This window comes from Pleurodeles waltl, chromosome 4_2 (genome assembly GCF_031143425.1).
Source record: "Pleurodeles waltl isolate 20211129_DDA chromosome 4_2, aPleWal1.hap1.20221129, whole genome shotgun sequence".
Taxonomy (NCBI): domain Eukaryota; kingdom Metazoa; phylum Chordata; class Amphibia; order Caudata; family Salamandridae; genus Pleurodeles; species Pleurodeles waltl.
In genome coordinates this window covers 479,992,269-480,008,674 of record NC_090443.1, presented here as the reverse complement: position 1 = coordinate 480,008,674, position 16,406 = coordinate 479,992,269, and the positions used below count along the sequence as shown (strand labels likewise).

Sequence of the window (16,406 nt, the reverse complement as noted above, 5' to 3'; positions counted from 1 at the left end):
CTCTGGCGGTGACGGCTTTGTGGGGTATGAATCTGGATCATTGTCAGGCACTGGGGTGTCGTATAGGTCCCAAGCGTCTTGATCCTGATTATCTTGACTTATGGTAGTTTGCGCTGGTGAGTGCATTTGTGGCGGTGTTTGTGCCGGCGATGCCTGTTGTGGTGGAGAGGGCGGAGGCGTGACTTTTTTAACCACTTTGGCTTGTGGTTGTGCGTCATCCTTGAGGAGACCGATCCTTCTTTTCCTCATTATTGGGGGAAGGGTTGATATCTTCCCTGTGTCTTGCTGGATGTACAGTCTCTTTTGTGTGTAGTCTGATTCTACACTTTGGAGCTCTTGTCCAAATCTGTGCATCTGGCCACTTATTCCTTGTTCCTCTGTGTAGGATGAAGGTGTGGAAATTTTCGGCGCCGAGAGAGGATCTTTTTTCGGCTTCGGCACCGACAGAATTTTTGTTCCTTTCGGCATGGAGTCTCGGTGCCGATGTTTTTCGGTGCCGGTATCTTGTTTTTGTCTCTCGGAGCCGCTATCTCGGCTCCGAGGTTGCTCCATGGCGGTCCCTCGACCGGAGTCGGGTGTCTTCGCTATGGGCGTGCCCTTTTTCGGCGCCTTCGACGGGTCGCCTGTTTTATGGGTCGAGCCATGGCCTGTTGGCAGTGGCGTCCCCTTGGCTTTCGTTTTCTCGATGGTTTTACTTTTCGACGTCTTACTCACAGTTTGTTGCTGTTGTTCGACGTCGGAGTCTCCGGATTCTGAGTCCGGAACCGAGAATGTTTCCTCTTCGTCGTCGAAACGTTGTTTTGTCGGCGTGGACGCCATTTGTAGACGCCTGGCTCTTCGGTCCCGGAGTGTTTTTCTGGACCGGAAGGCTCGACAGGCCTCACAGGTATCCTCCTTGTGCTCGGGGGACAAGCACAAGTTACAGACCAAGTGCTGATCTGTATAAGGATACTTACTGTGACATTTTGGGCAGAAACGGAACGGGGTCCGTTCCATCGGCTTCGATGTCGCACGCGGTCGGGCCGACCAGGCCCCGATGGGGGAATCGAAGCTACCCCAAAGTCTTCCGATGATCGGTGTCGATGTACCTAACTATCCCGATACCGAACGGAACAATACCGACGCTTTCTTCCGAGATTCTGACTAACTTTCCGAACCGAAACACGGAGCGAAAAGGAATACGTCCGAACCCGACAGCGGAAAAAAACAATCTAAGATGGAGTCGACGCCCATGCGCAATGGAGCCGAAGAGGGAGGAGTCCTTCGGTCCTGTGACCAAAAAAGACTTCTTCGAAGAAAAACAACTTGTAATACTCCGAGCCCAACACCAGGCAGCGGACTGTGCCAAACATGTGTATCTGCAGCAACATATGCCATCGAACATATATTTTTCTATACAAAATCCTATTGGCCTGGAATTGTCTCTGAGTGTGTGTTCCTCATTTATTGCCTGTGTGTATGTACAACAAATGCTTAACACTACTCCTTTGATAAGCCTACTGCTCGACCACACTATCACAAAATAGAGCATTAGTATTATCTCTTTTTTGCCACTATCTTACCCCTAAGGGGAACTCTTGGACTCTGTGCATACTATTCCTTACTTTGAAATAGTGCATACAGAGCCAACTTCCTACACTATGTCTTTAGCCTTCCCTTCTCAGTGTGGTTGGACACCTGAGTAGATTGCTCAGTCTTGAATGCAACTTTACTACCCTCAACCAAGGGTCTCTTAGTCCTCTCTCCTCCTAACATACCACCACCTTCCAAGTAAGGGCATTAAACTTGTGTCCCACAGTGCAGCACATAGAGGCCACTTGACTGCTTATTGTCTTCATCAGTTTATCTACTCAGGTCTGTTACAAGGCACCACTTCAATCACTTTTGAATGCTTCTCACTATTTAGAAGTAAGTTTATTTGACTTGGTATCTCTTGAGGTTTTTGACTTCTCTAAGTATTAATGTGTTTGCGTTTAGGTTTATATTACTTACAAATAGTTCCACTAGTCCTCCCATTCTTCTTTCGCCTATTTAGTTTAATCACCTTGTCTCTTTATGGAGAGGGGGGAGGACTGTTTAGCCACCACCTTTCTTTCCCCCCCCCTTTTTTTGTCTGCCCTATCTCTAGTTGGATTCCACCTTCCCCAACACACACATTTTGTTTTATTTGTGTGGGGGGTTGGGGTTACTTTCCTTTGCTTTCATCCTCTCCTTTCCTGTCATTTTCCCTTTTCTATGTTAATGTCTTCCTTATCCCAGCTCCGTTTTTCCTGTTTACATTTCGTTCACATTTTTGAATATTTTAATTTTTTTGTCATTTGATAGTGTTAATTTTGTGGTCTTAAATTAACCCATTGTCTCTTCCCATCAGCTCCAACTGTTGTATGAACAGACAAGGTGTCTAATTACAGTACTAAGTGCACCTGTTTTATAGAAGCCTTACCCGTAATGAGTAATGATAACTTTGTTGTATAAAATGCTGTAGGGCAGGCCTCTCCAACAAGTAGCTCATGAGCTATGGGGTGCTTTCTAGCTACCCCTTAGTAGCTCTCCTGTGTGCAGCCAAGCCTACTAAATTAGAAGCTTTTACCTGGTTTAATATATGTTGACAAAAATTTCAACGGTGTTTATTCTAGACAAAAAAGTGTGTATTTTCAGACCTCATGATCAGCCGGGCGTCTCCACAATTGCGAAGGAGCGTCGCCCCTCTGGCTAAGAACCAGCAGCTGAAAATTAAAATAATATTTTATTACCGTTTTATTTTTCAGGTGCTGGCTCAGCCAGTGTGTAATGGGAGGGGGGAGGGGCTGGACCATAGGAGGGAGGAGGAGTGGAGTGCTCTTGAGTGTGCATGTCTGTTTAGCTGGTCATTTTAGGCTGGCCAAACTGACATGCGTCCTTAGGTTTCTCCAACCCAGCTGTGTTGCACAGCCGAGTTGGAGAAACAGCATAGACTCCAGTGCACTGTGAGTGGCAGACCAAGCCACTCAAACCAATCCTGGCATTGCTCTCATGCTATGTATAGCATGAGAGCGGTGCCAGGATTGTCTGGGAAGCTTGTGCAGGTGTCCCAGCGACTGCTTCGACTCCATCAGGAGCAAGAAGAGGAGCGAGGCAGTCGGTAGCGACAGGACAGGTAAGGTTTGTTTGTTTGTTTCTTTTTTTAATTTTTTTATTTATTCTATCCCCCACCCCCTTTTAAGATTTGTAGCGGCCACCACTGCTCATAATTTCCAAAATACATTAAAATCTGATATTTGAGTGATAAATCAGAAGACGCTTGAGAGACATTACTAATATTATAAACTTGGTACCAGAAGCATTTCCACTATGGGAGTTATATTTTATCCACGTAGAGGCATTCCAAATTGATAAAGCGTTTTTAAAATTACTTTTGGCAACCCTGCCAGATGCACTGTGTTGATCACTGCTTGTCATCTTGTATATGGTAACCACTAATGTAATCTTGTCTGATACAGTCGCAACACTAATAATAATAATAGTAGCTCAGGATGATTTTCATTGAACATAATTGGCTCTTATTAGTGAACAGGCTGGTGACCCCCTGCTGTAGGGTGTTCATTTTGTACGCTATAAATATATCTTGTATACCTTTTGTAAACGGCTCCAACGTGGTTTGCACTACAAAAACTGAAAACAATAAAAAAAAATGACTTGTGCCCTTTTCTTAGAATTGAGACCTGCAAAGGCTCTGTGACATGAGTAGAGCAGGGGATCATGAATCTCTGTGTCACTCGGCAAGGGTATAAAAATGCTCGGAAACATAAAGATTCTACTTGCTGAATGGTATTAAAGACTGCAGAGTGATGGAGGAAGACTAAAAACCAGTTCGACCATTAATTGAGCAGAAGCATGTGGAAATGCGCGTAGATGAAGTGAGTTATTGTGTGTGTGTGTTTTTGTTTCTCCATTGGTTTAGTGTCTTTACTATGCGCAGTGGTGAGGTGAGATAGCACGTAGAATGTTTTGTTGATTCAGCTAGTATGTTTAGTGATAGTTGGGAAGGTAAAGTGATAAGATGTGTGGCCGTGGAGGGTGTGTGTGTTAGTGGTTTCGGGGAATGGGGTCTGAGCAAGAGGGGTGGACTATATTGTGCGCTGATTAGGTCAGTGTGTTTTGTTCACTGATTAGATTAGTCTGTGGCTTGATAGCTGTGTTATGTTGGTATGGTGTTGGACCGTTCTTTTTGCCAGCACTCGTAAATCAATGCACGCCTAGCCCGAGTTTGGGGTAGAATTGGTGCTACCTGTGGTACAGTGGGGAATACACTAGAAGAACTTAATTCTTCCTTTTCTTCTCAGATATTCGGCGGATCAACAACCAGGCTGTGTTTGCAAAAAAATCAGGGATGATCATTCTGGGAGGCGGACTCATCAAACACCATATCGCAAATGCCAACATGATGGTAAGTGGCTTTTAAAGTTGGTTACAGATGCTTTGACTGCCGCTTAAATGTCTGCAAACTCCCACTCTTACATCTGTGCTGTACTGTCTCCTGTGTAGAGGAATGGAGCAGACTTTGCTGTTTACATCAATACTGCTCATGAGTACGATGGGTCAGATGCTGGTGCTAGGCCTGATGAGGCAGTATCCTGGGGCAAAATACGCATGGATGCCAAGCCTGTGAAGGTAGGTATGGTGTATAGCAAAGCTTGACAAGATTGCTCTGAAGTCATGTCTATTACCATGTTTTTGGGGTAAACATCCAGCCTTTTTTCTGTTTTAAGCTGTTTATGATGTGTCAGGTGAGACGTGCTTACTCTAGACACAGGCCTTATTTATTTATTTCTGGTCAGACAAGCATTCTTTGTTCTCTAGGGTAAGAAGATGAGTAGTATAATCTGTCAGGTCATATATTCCGTCTTTAGCCTCTATCCATTAAAGGCATGTATTATATGTGGTTAGACATGCTGTGGGATCTTTTTTAGGAGTCCAAGGACAGTCTGGTTACTTGGCTCAGTTCATGTATATCCGAGCCGTGCGGTAAAACTACTGTCCAAAACTGATGACCAAGTACACCCCTTTAGCACTTGGCCTTTAGGGTAACGAGGGTAAGCAGCTCAAGATTTCCTCTGGGAGGTGGTATGGGTAAAGAGATTCAGCACTCAAAGTACTGAAGAGAAGTTAACAAATTAACGTCAATCCAGATAAGAAGAAGGGAAAACATGACCTGTAACAATTAGTTTTCAGCTTGTAGTGCTGCAGACTCACATGCTTTGCACACTCTGACCATCAAGTTTTGGGAGCGGATATTACACGTTCTTTTTCTTATAAGTAGATGTCTTGGTTTCGGGGTGACACACAATACCTACACCGCAGCCCACGAAGCACCAGGACATATACTCCACCTTAGATTGAGGATTTTTTGGATGAGAGTAAGTTGGTGTAATCTGAAGCAGGAAAGTCCTTCTGTGAAAAAAAACTGTAAATCCACCATTTATACATGATTTTTCACCTTTTGTTGGGCCCTATACTTTTGCAGGCTTTAGAACTCTGTGCAGTTTAACCCTGTTAACCAGTGGTAAAGTGCTTGTGCTCCCTTCATAAACCTGGTAAAACTGCCATATTCTTAATTGGTATATTTAACTCTTCTGTAAGCCCATAGTATATAGTACAGAATGTACCCAGGGCCTATAAGTTAAATGTCACTAATGGACTGCAGCATCTATTTTGCCATCCACATAATGATGGTGTAAAACAACCCTTTGTGCCTACCCTGATGGTAGTGGTGTAAAACCTGCAATTTGACCTGTCAAAATAACCCCTTTTTACAGGTCAGAACCTCCCTTTTAAATATTAATAAGCCCCCCTATGTAGTCCACAAGGCGGGTGCATAGTATTTAAAAGTAGGACATGTAGAAATGTATTATTAATGTCTTTATAGTGATTAGCACCCAAAAGCTAGTTTTCATTGTGACAGACTTAGCTCTCCTATACAAACAACCAGAGTACTGATAAAGAAATCATAATACTGTATCTCAGGAATCGGACTGGATAGAAAAAGAATGAAACAACTATTTTAATAGCTATTAAAAATCCAATTTAATGGTAGAGTCAGATTTCTGATAAGTATTAAGGAAAAGTAACTTTTAGAAAGTTACCTTTTCCTGGCTAAAGCTCCTGGAGGCAAAATGTATATATGTTGTCCCACTTCTGCAACCCCTAATTAGCATTTGAATAGGTGTGAAAAAGGAGCATACCTTATGGATGACCTATCACAATTAGTACTTTACATCAGTATAGTTTTGCACTATGCTTTCAATTACTGGCACTGTCTCTATTTTAGCTTTCCTGTGTAACTGTTTTATTCACTGAAGAATCCCCCCCCCCCCCCCCCCCCCCCCCAAGGGATTTTACGGGTACATTTGAGCAACGGTTTTAATTAACTAAGCACCTTAATAATCTTAAACTGAACTGAAGCTGACATTACAGTGTCAAAATCTGCTTGACAAGTCTACTGGGTTCGTATGTAACACTTTGGGGTGCCCTTGAAACTATGGTTGTTAAAAATACTGTCTTTGTTCTACCATACGTCTGTCTCTGGGTTTACTGTGGGTACATAGTTGTCTCCAAACGGGACTTAAGTGTTCAATGTTGGAGGACATTAGGATTACTATAGTACACTCCCTGTGCACACCACCAGCCTTCAGATCCTAAATTTAATGTGTCCAAAGACACTTACCATCTTGAAAATGCCCAATGTGTGAGTTGGGTTGGACCTAGGGACTTGATTGGTTTGGGTATGCCCAGAAGTCATTTCTACACACTAGCCTGACCTATGCATACATTGGTATCTGCATGCACCCACTTCATAACACTCCTGTACCATACATCTAATGATGGTTTATTCCTCCTGAACAAGCTCTTTTTGATGCATCTTGTAAACATCTGAAAGGTGTCTCACTTACTTCTTTGTCTCCCACCAGTGTTAGCTGTCATACCTTGACACAAATCCAGTGGAGTTGGCAGCCAGCAGACTCAGTCTGCAGCACTCTTTTGCAAAGTATGCAAAAAGGTGAATCTGATGGCAAATGGTCTCTGAGATATATGATCATCTGGTGTTGCTTTGTGTGTGTGTTTTATTATTAATGTTTCCGTGAGGAGGTCCTCCTCTTCCCCCACCACATGAATGCTGACCTTGTGGAGGTTGGCTGTGCTCTGGATGACTACGTGATGAGGTGGTGTTGTCCGGTGGGGATGGCTTGACAGGATGAGGTTTTTAAGAATAGTTGTCTTGTGGATAAACATTACAATCATGCAAAGTGACAGCTCATCATCGGCATGCCCTGGTTCTTCATAGGGTCTAGCAGGACCCTAGTAGGATCAAGATCTGAATCAATATTAAGTGAGTGGAGGGGACAGAGACGTTGCTGATGGAGAGATTAGTTCCCTCTGTCTGGTCTTAAGGAATAGGGTAAGCTCTTCTTAGTTTGCCTTCTCATTTGTTATATGGCATTTCTTTGTGTGGGGATGCCTATTGGAGGTGGTGGAGTTCATGGTGAATGCTCTAAATGTACCCTGAAACTGATTTATGTAGACCTGTCTCTATCTCACATAAGGTTGTTTGCCTTTGTCTGGTGATTTTGGCACACACTGCCCTGGGCCTGCTGGAGGTTTTCAGTTCAACTTTGGGGTTGACTTTAGTTCTGAGGTGGAGAGGCTTGGTTCTTAGGGTCACAATTGAATTTCTCAGTGTTGAAGTTTTGATTCCTGTGTTTCAAGGACAGCTTTCAGGGTAGAGTTGGCTCTAGAGCAGTGGCTGGCACCTAGTGCAGAGGCATTTTTGGAGGCGTTGCGGGTCATAAGGCTTGGCTCTCATGAGTCTGTCGACCTGTAAGTCAGGCTCTGCTCGAGTTAGAACCCCATAGGGAGGACCCTCTAAAGGTGTTAGCTTTGAATCCTGAGGTTCATTTGGTATGGGTTTCTCTGGGTACCCTGAAGGAGTTACTTTGTATGCATATTCTGGTCTCTTATGGCCTTGTGACTCTGGAGTACTGGAGAGTTCCTCCAACCATGTAGGTCCCCATGATGTTTTTGATGTCAGGCGCGATTGATAGCTCGGGAGGTGCTATATTCTATTTTGTGCCCACTGCCTTTCACTTAAGTGTTGGAGGGTAGCAATTCTAATGAACTGATGTAGAGGATTTTGTTTCCTTGGTATGACCTTACCTGAGCTTCGAAAGTTACTTCCAAACATGATGGCAGAAAAAAAATAGTCTGAGGAAAATCTATGTTTAAGTGCATTGTTGGTTTTAGGGAGTTATAACAAGTGATCTTGAAACCAAAATCTCTACATTGAAAAACGAATTTTAATGTCTGCACACAACACTAGTTGCTAGGACTGTGCAAAGCATGTCATCCACAGCAGCACATGATGCAAAATGTGCTGTATTGCTATTCACTTAACTAGCAAAACGCTGCCACAATTCACGGAGAGTAATCCTTAATGCTACTAGTTCAGGTGGCGGTACAGTTGTCAGCACTGGGGACCTATCCAGGACTCCGCATCCCACCCATTAAACTGCGGTGCAGGTCTCTTGCGAAACCACAGCAGTGGCTTTGAGTTATCTAGCTGTGCTCCTTTACAGCAGCCACATTTAGTCATCTAGCTGTGCCCCAAGATAAACCCCAAACAAGGGTACTCACTTATTTATTAACCTGTGGTCGAGAAACCTCTCAGTCAAAAAAGGCCAGAAAATGGTATGGGTCACGGCAGTTTCCCGACATTAACCCATACCCACTGTCTGCTCTACTAAACAGTCTCGCATATGGCCTACCACAAAGATGACTGAAAAGTGTGAAAGAGTCCTCCAATTCACATCACCTGTCAGGGTTCTCTATCCCGCCTTGTTCTGTCCCAATAAATTGTGACCCACAAAATGCATCCAAGTACGGCCACACGTACCACAGCTACCCAGGCACCTTCCCTTGTCTACACGGAGGGTAGAAGGCCCTGATTGCAGGGTGCTGGCAAAAAGATTAAAAAAAACATGGGAGATGCCCGTATTCCCTCTTTCTCTAGCATGTAACAAGTAAAAAGTCCTGACCTGCTCACTGAAACACTACATCTTGCTAAGGTGGACTTGAGGCAGGGGGTAATACTCCTGAGCTATGCAGGTGATCCGTTCTCCATACCAACACGTCCACTTTGATGTCTAGCATGTCCCGACGTGGTGCGTGCCAGGTCTGACATGACTTATTCGATCTCAAGCATGTAAATGGAGTACTGTGGGTCTGCTCAAACATGCTACCTGTAGCCTTTGAAGAGTGTAGTGCGTACATGTTGGATTAGACATGACTGCTTTGATCAATAGTCTGTGAAGGGGAATGTTTTGTGTGTCTGATCAGACTTTCCTGCCTCGGTCTACAGCTTGTGGACTTGTGAATGGTGTGTTAAATCAAATATGCCTGTCTAGATTTCAAGTCTACAACGGGGTGTGTAAATTAACAGATATAAATGCTCAAAACTTTAACCTGCGAAGATCGGAACGATTAATATGTTGTGTCGGACATGGCGGCCTTAATATGGAGCCTGTGAAGCATGTATGGTGATTGTCATGCCATTCAAACCAGCCCTAATCTCTACTCTGCGAAAGCTTTACTGTTCTGAAATATTTGTAAGGTGACTTAGTTAAGACATTTCTGCTGCATAAAAGGGTGTATAGAGTCTTGGTATGCTGTGAAGTGTTTACCTATTTCTATGGCTCCGCAGTATCCTTGCTTACTGCCTGTAATTTTGTGCTGATCTATAATATGCTGTTAGTTCCAGTCTCTCTTTTCCTAATCCTCTCCCATTTTGTGCAATTACAGGTACATGCTGATGCCAGCCTAGTGTTCCCCCTTCTAGTTGCTGAGACCTTTGCACAGAGGATAAATGATTTCACCTGCAAGAAGGAGCAGGATTAAGCGCTATCCAAATCTGTTGGGTATACAAGCCTGGCGGACAGGCTGTGAACTAAGAATAGCCCAGCGTACATATGCTAGACTTCTTGCCTCCAGAACTACCTTTGAGGACTACCTCTACGCTAGCTGCCACTGCACAGGTCTGAAGAGGCAGTACGGACACGGGCATCTTGGCTGCCCTCGCTCATCCTGGACCTATTTCCTGTCACTCTGGTCATGGGCTTTCTCTTCACTGTAAAAATCGCCTTCCAGTTGACTTTCAAACTCTGGAGCTCTGGTGAATTGTGTCTGGTTTGGAGAGTTACAATTGGATCAGGTGGTCCACTTTTAATGTCTGAGCACTAGTGAAGCAGAAGGGCGCAGCTGTGCTCCTTCGTTCACTATTGAAGCAGAAGGCTTTTGCTTCTCTACTGCATACAGCATTTTACCACTTCTGCAGGCACCAGATAAGTAGAACACTTTAGTTCTCAACCTATATACTATAGTGAAACAGAAGACCTCTGTCCCTCAAAGACAAGGCTTGGTGCACCAGATGGCCTTTGTTCTGCTGGTGTATGCACTCGTCAAGCAGAAGGTCTTTGCACCACTGGTGCACCCACTGCTGTAACAAAAGATGTTTGTTCCAATCCTCCATGCTGTGGTGTTTTTGAAAGCCTTTATTGTGCTATCACGTGCACCGGCAAATCAGAAGGCCTTGGCACAACGTCCGCATACAGCAGTGGAGAAGAAAGCCTCTAACATGCTCATGTATGCACTCAAGAAGAAGGCCATTGTTTTTTCTCCTGCGTCTTCTGGTGAAGCAAAATACCTTTATTGCGCTCTAAAATGCACTGGTGAAGATTTTTGTTTTGTCATACTCTAGCATGCACTGTTGAAACTTAACGCTTTTGTGTTCCTCCAGCAAGCATTGGTTCTGTAGGTGGCCTATGTTGCCGTCCTTCTTGCCCTGGTGCAACCATAACACATTATTCCACTTCTGTATGTGCTGGTACTGCAGAAGGCCTTTGTTTTGCTCCCACATGCACTAGTGAAGCATATTTGTATTTGTTCTGTTTCTGCATTTGCTGTTGTAGTTCAAGGCCTTCGTTCTACTCCTGCAGGAAGTAGTGTAACAAGTCACCTGCTCTGCTTTTGCATGCACTGTTGAAGCAGAATGCTTTTCATTTGACCATATATAATAGTGAAACCGAAGTCCTTTGCCTGCATGTGGTTATGATGCAATACGTCTCATCATCTTGTCTTTGTACACTGACGAAGCAGTGGACATTTGTCCCTTGTGAACATGCACTTACTCACCACAGTCTGTTTTCAGACCATAGACGACAGTGAATCAAAAGACTTTAGACCTGTGAGTGAAGACTTGTAAATAATCTGCATACATTTGATCCAAACATGCATTCATTATCAAAGCATAAGTCTCTCTGTCTCTCCACAGGCAGTGGGGACGTTAAAGGACTCCATTCCTTCCATACATGCCCTAAGAGGTCTCTGTTCAATACCTAGATGTTTGCAGCTGAAGTTCCAAATTTAGGTACGCTGTCATCATTACCTGTCATGGCTTCTTCAACACCCATTCTCCCACTTACACCCCTGGTTGTGCCTGCATGTGGTACAGGTAGATCCATGTGTATTCTGTATTGATGTATAGACTGCCATGCTCCGCCTTCAAACGTTGTCTGAAGGAGGAAGGCAGGCTAGCTTTAAACTATCCTAGCTATTTCTGAAGTGAAATGTTTGTGTTTCATACAGTTTCCTTTGACCACATTTTTTGGGTACCCAGGAAACACTAACAAGTGTCTTAAGTGGGATACGACAAAGAGAATGATTGCAAGCTCTGCTGTCTCTCAGACAATGCAGAGATATGTGGTTGTGCAGGTGCTGGGGTGCCTGATATTGAGGCACTGTTTTTGAAATTTGGTGCGGCCTCGATCTATATCCCTGAGCTGGGCCTAAATTATTTGTCCATAGCAAAACCCAGACGTTGAAGGTTGGAAATAACTTCACCAGCTCTATTTCAGAGATGTTGTGGCCGAAATTAGAAATATTCCTTCTATGGTTCCTAGGAACTGGCACTGCCACTCTCAATAAGCTTCCTCCCCTGGCTGGTGTGTATTGGCAGCTTGCCTTGGCAGGCAGTATCCTAGACCAGCAGGCTGTTTCGTGTCTCAGTAAGCCACCAGCACCACCTAACCCCTCCATTTGTCTCTGGTCAGACAACACCCACTCTTTTCCCAGAGGGGAAAAAAAAAAAAAAAACACTGGGCATGACTTTGAACTGCACTTGTTCGACCAGAGAGCACTAAGGTATTTGAAGAGCCAGTAATCAGTATAATAACGTGTCAAATAGGATGAAATCATCGTAAACCTGTCCATTTGAAGAAGTTTTAATTCATGCTTCGTTGACATCTAAAGAGGTATTTGACCATGTTGAATGTGTAAAAGGGCACAAACCTTTTAGTACTTGTCGTGAATGTTAGTCGTGTATCACCTAGCCTTTGTGGTGGATGCTCAAGTTACATGCCTGTTACTCCTCCTCATTGGTACATTCTCGTGACATTTTACTGCCAAAACTGGAGAAAGACAATGTCTAAGTAATATATACTCTAGAAGAGACTTCTATATGATCTTTCAGACGCTAGTGGCTGTAAATGAGAAGCCACTGTGGAATGTTATGCCATTTGAGAACGTTGTTAGAAGTGTTTGGTCTATGACCCAACACCTAGAGATGTCCGATGTGAAACTGGTCCATTTTGTAACACTATAATATTTCAAGAGCAAGATTTACATTTTCTGATTTTTGGACAAGAACACTACTTTCCCCTATTTTAAAGTCCTAGGACCATCATCATCTGTTCACACTGGAGATGTAACACAGGGGCGGCCCCACATCGAGTCCTAGCTCTGATTCGGACACCACTCCTCAGCTGCTGACATTAGTGATCTTTAATGGGATCCTTTAGGGCCCTGCTTGGTTGTAAGTCCTTACTTCCTCACAAGGACACTGAGGAGTATCAGCCACTGTAACAGAATGCCAGCTCAGTCATCCTCTTCATTCAACAGATGGATTTGGGGGCGTGTATCTGAGCTTGAAAAATGCCTTGGACCATTTTTACTACATTTATTATCTGCATCTCAGGGTAATTCCACTCATTTATCTGTTCTGCTCCGCCCCTAATGATATTCTATTTGCCCTCCCTCCCAGCATTTAGGATGTATGCAGAATGTTCGCTTACTATCGCTGCCATCGAATGAGCAGGGGGGCACTTAACTGAGGGTGAAACTGGAGACGACACCTTTCATAGTAGCTCAGTAGAAGTCACTTATTGGCAGTTTGTCTGGATGTACAATGGCAAAGGTAGCATTGTATTGTTTTTAACAAATCGAAGCAGTTTTAGCTACTTTCGGTGGATCCAGCTGTTCATGTATAGGAATAGCCCTCTGCTGCCCGGAAAAGCAATAAACGTTTCACACAGAAGGGGGCATTCAAAACGTATCACTAGTGCTCCTTCCCACCCTCAACCAACGAGGAAGGAGTGGTTTCCAGGTTTGTTACCCGTCCTGAGAACCTGATGTTTAGACAGGAATCTCCTAGGATCCACACACTGATATTTCCGCCTTCTCTTAGTTTTTTTTTTTATATATATATATGTTTTTGGGTTAGTCGCAGTCTAAACAGATGTATATTTAAATGTTCCGGGGGTGGGAAGGTTGAATCAGTGAGCGTGCAAATGGGAAAAACTACTGTTGTTTACAGAATATATTTTTTTTTAATAGAGTGGGGCTGACTTTTTTTTTTTTTTTGTGTTGGGGGGGTGAGGAAGAGAACAAAAATGGTTGTATACTTTTCATTAATGGGATGGACAATTTGGGCAAAAAGGTAATCCATGGCTGAGCTGATTTTTAAGCAGTAAAGTGTCTGTCTGCCTCATCTCTGAACTGGAAAACGATCTATAGCCCGGTTACATCTCATCGTATAAGATAGGTGCTTCTCCGGACTGAGCCATGCTGTTTGAATGACACTAGGTGCTGGACAGTTGCCTTTTTTGAGTTTATGGGGAAAAAAAAAAAAACTGCTGTGTTATCTGACTCTATCATACCGCCTCCGGAATGCATTAAAGGTATCTGTGATGCCCAGCTTTGCACTCTGAGTGTGATCTTGTTTCGAGTGGATCACTTATTCCAATGGTGGTGTATGGCACAAGCTTGTATCATACTTTGGGGCCAACTGGACTTCTATAGACGCGTCTATAAAATAATGTGAGACGCGCGAATGATATAGCAGTCTGCTGACTTCCACTTGTATGTAATGGATCACAATAAATACTGCCCTAGCCTGAATGTAAATGGGGGAAAAAAAATTAGATGACCCAGAAGACAAATGAGTATTTAAACCTCATCCATCTTCGCGATTTTAGTTCCATTGTATAGTGCGATTCCAGTAGACAGAACACATTTAAGATAAATAACTGAAATTTTCTTCATCACTATGCACAGCTTCATTTTCCATATCCGCAAAACTTTTCCCATTTAGAGTAGCGATTTTGATCTTTTTATTCTAGCCAATGTAGATCAATCTCATGAAAACCTTAGAAACGTTCGATATCCAAGTCAGTATGTTCCGCCGTTGATTTCATTTCTCTACTACATCTTCTAGCCCTTGCTGATGGATGTCCCTGGATACGCAAAACGCCTTTAGACATGTATGATTTTTTTAAAAAAAAATTAAAATATTTTCACATACGGACACCTAACTTGTGTTTCTGAATTTAACTTCTACTTTGTTGGTCTATCTCACAGCCGTGTATTTTTGTTGTTGGTTTTGAGAACTTTATTTTACATTTCCATTCTTCTCCTCGGCGTGTCTGTGCATTGTGTTCCCCCTCTGGAAAATTGGGCTGCGGCCTCTGCTAAGGCTGCTGGGGCTCTGACGAGTGTATTTGTTGAGTGACGTAGTGACAGCACTCTCATCTCTTTTCTACCTGTGACTAGGCCAGATTTTTAAACTGTAACTTCGAGACAAACTTGTTATTTTCCTAAAAACGTAAATTGGCCATTTCCTCTTCCATTTTTGCTAACATGAGTAATGGGAAGTTGGGCAGGCTGCTTTCGGCCAACTGCTCATTACTCAAAAACCTATTTAGAAGGGCAAGTGAACTTTTACAAAGAGAAAATTGCCAAAAATGTTCGTTATGGTAATACCGTTAGTTCTTGACACATTATGAGGTCAGTGACTCTCCAACCACCATTTGTAGTCTCTTAGCAAGTAACATTTCTTTGTTCCTCCAACTTTTACCATTATATCCAAATTTAAAGAACACTTGCTACGCTCTATACAGCGCTTTCAAATTAGATTTTTCTAATGGCCATCCATTCAATGTGCATCATGCTACTCAGGGGGGGTGTTGCTGGGAAGCAGAGGAATCCCAACTGTATTGGTGAGTGGTTCTTTATTTTTATGGCCCTCACCCCCGCCTCTATTCTATGACTCGTTTTCCCAAACATTGCCCTCTAGTCTATAAGGAAACAAAGCTCAAAGGCTACAATTCAACTCGGACCGACAATGTAAAGCAAACCACAAGGTGCATCAAAGGCTGAGAAAGGCTATAGCAAGCTTTGTAGTCCCTCCCCCGCCCGACACTGTGCTGTGACCTAAACGTTCTTCAAAAGTGTAGGCCTTTAAATCCTGTTGGTATCTAGGCAATTCGACGACACATTTATTTCTAAATATTGATACCTAACCAATTACACAAATTCAATCAGTGATTTAGTATCTATTACAAAATGGAGAATAACTTGTTTCCAATGTATTAATGGAATACCTCGTGGCCAATACCTTACAGCGTTCATAATTTCATTCTCATTTTAGTATCAAAAATATAAACCCTTTTGCTGCTGGGCCCCATCCCCCACCCCCAATGCTAAGCCTTTTTAGGTTATTCTCAATAGTATGTGCTTAGGCCTCAATAACCTTTTGTGTACATAGGCTATCATCCACGCCACATTAGCTTCCTTTTTTTTTTCTTTCTTATAACTTATTTGGGATTCTAAAGGCACCCAGGGTTTGTGGAGGGAACTGAGAAATTCGCCAAAATATTGCTACATTTATTGGGGGGGGGGGGGGGGGGGGAGGGAGATAGGTGGCAGAGGGTGGAGAGGCATTTGGGGAAAAAATGCTGCAGAAGAAAGTGTCTTTTTTCAGTGAAAATGGCATCAACAAAAGGTTTGCATTGCTAAAATCACCATCTTCTCAGCTTTCAGGAACAGACAGACCTGATCCAGAAAACCACACATTTGTATCACAACTTGGCATTTTACTGGAAGATAGGCCATTTTCCAGTTTTTTGTGCTTTCATCCTCCTTCCTGTTTGTGGTGAAAACAGATGTGAACTCATGGTAGATCCCAGAAAGCTATTCATTTCTGAAAACTAGACAAACTTCGGAATTCAACATGGGGTCATTTGTGTAGATCCTTCGAGGTTTTC

The 16,406-nt window shown here is 43.3% G+C and overlaps 1 protein-coding gene across 4 annotated transcripts in view; it reads left to right on the top strand.

The window, feature by feature from the left end:
- Positions 1-14,670, top strand: part of DHPS (deoxyhypusine synthase) — a 92,494-nt gene extending 77,824 nt beyond the window's left edge. For all 4 annotated transcript variants that reach the window (XM_069231835.1, XM_069231834.1, XM_069231836.1 and 1 more), the window contains exons 8-10: positions 4,323-4,426; positions 4,525-4,650; positions 9,832-14,670. In XM_069231835.1, coding sequence (XP_069087936.1) covers positions 4,323-4,426; positions 4,525-4,650; positions 9,832-9,927 — 326 coding nt within the window. In that variant the 3' untranslated portion in view covers positions 9,928-14,670. The remainder of the gene's footprint in view (positions 1-4,322; positions 4,427-4,524; positions 4,651-9,831) is intronic.
- The last annotated feature ends 1,736 nt before the right edge of the window (positions 14,671-16,406 follow it).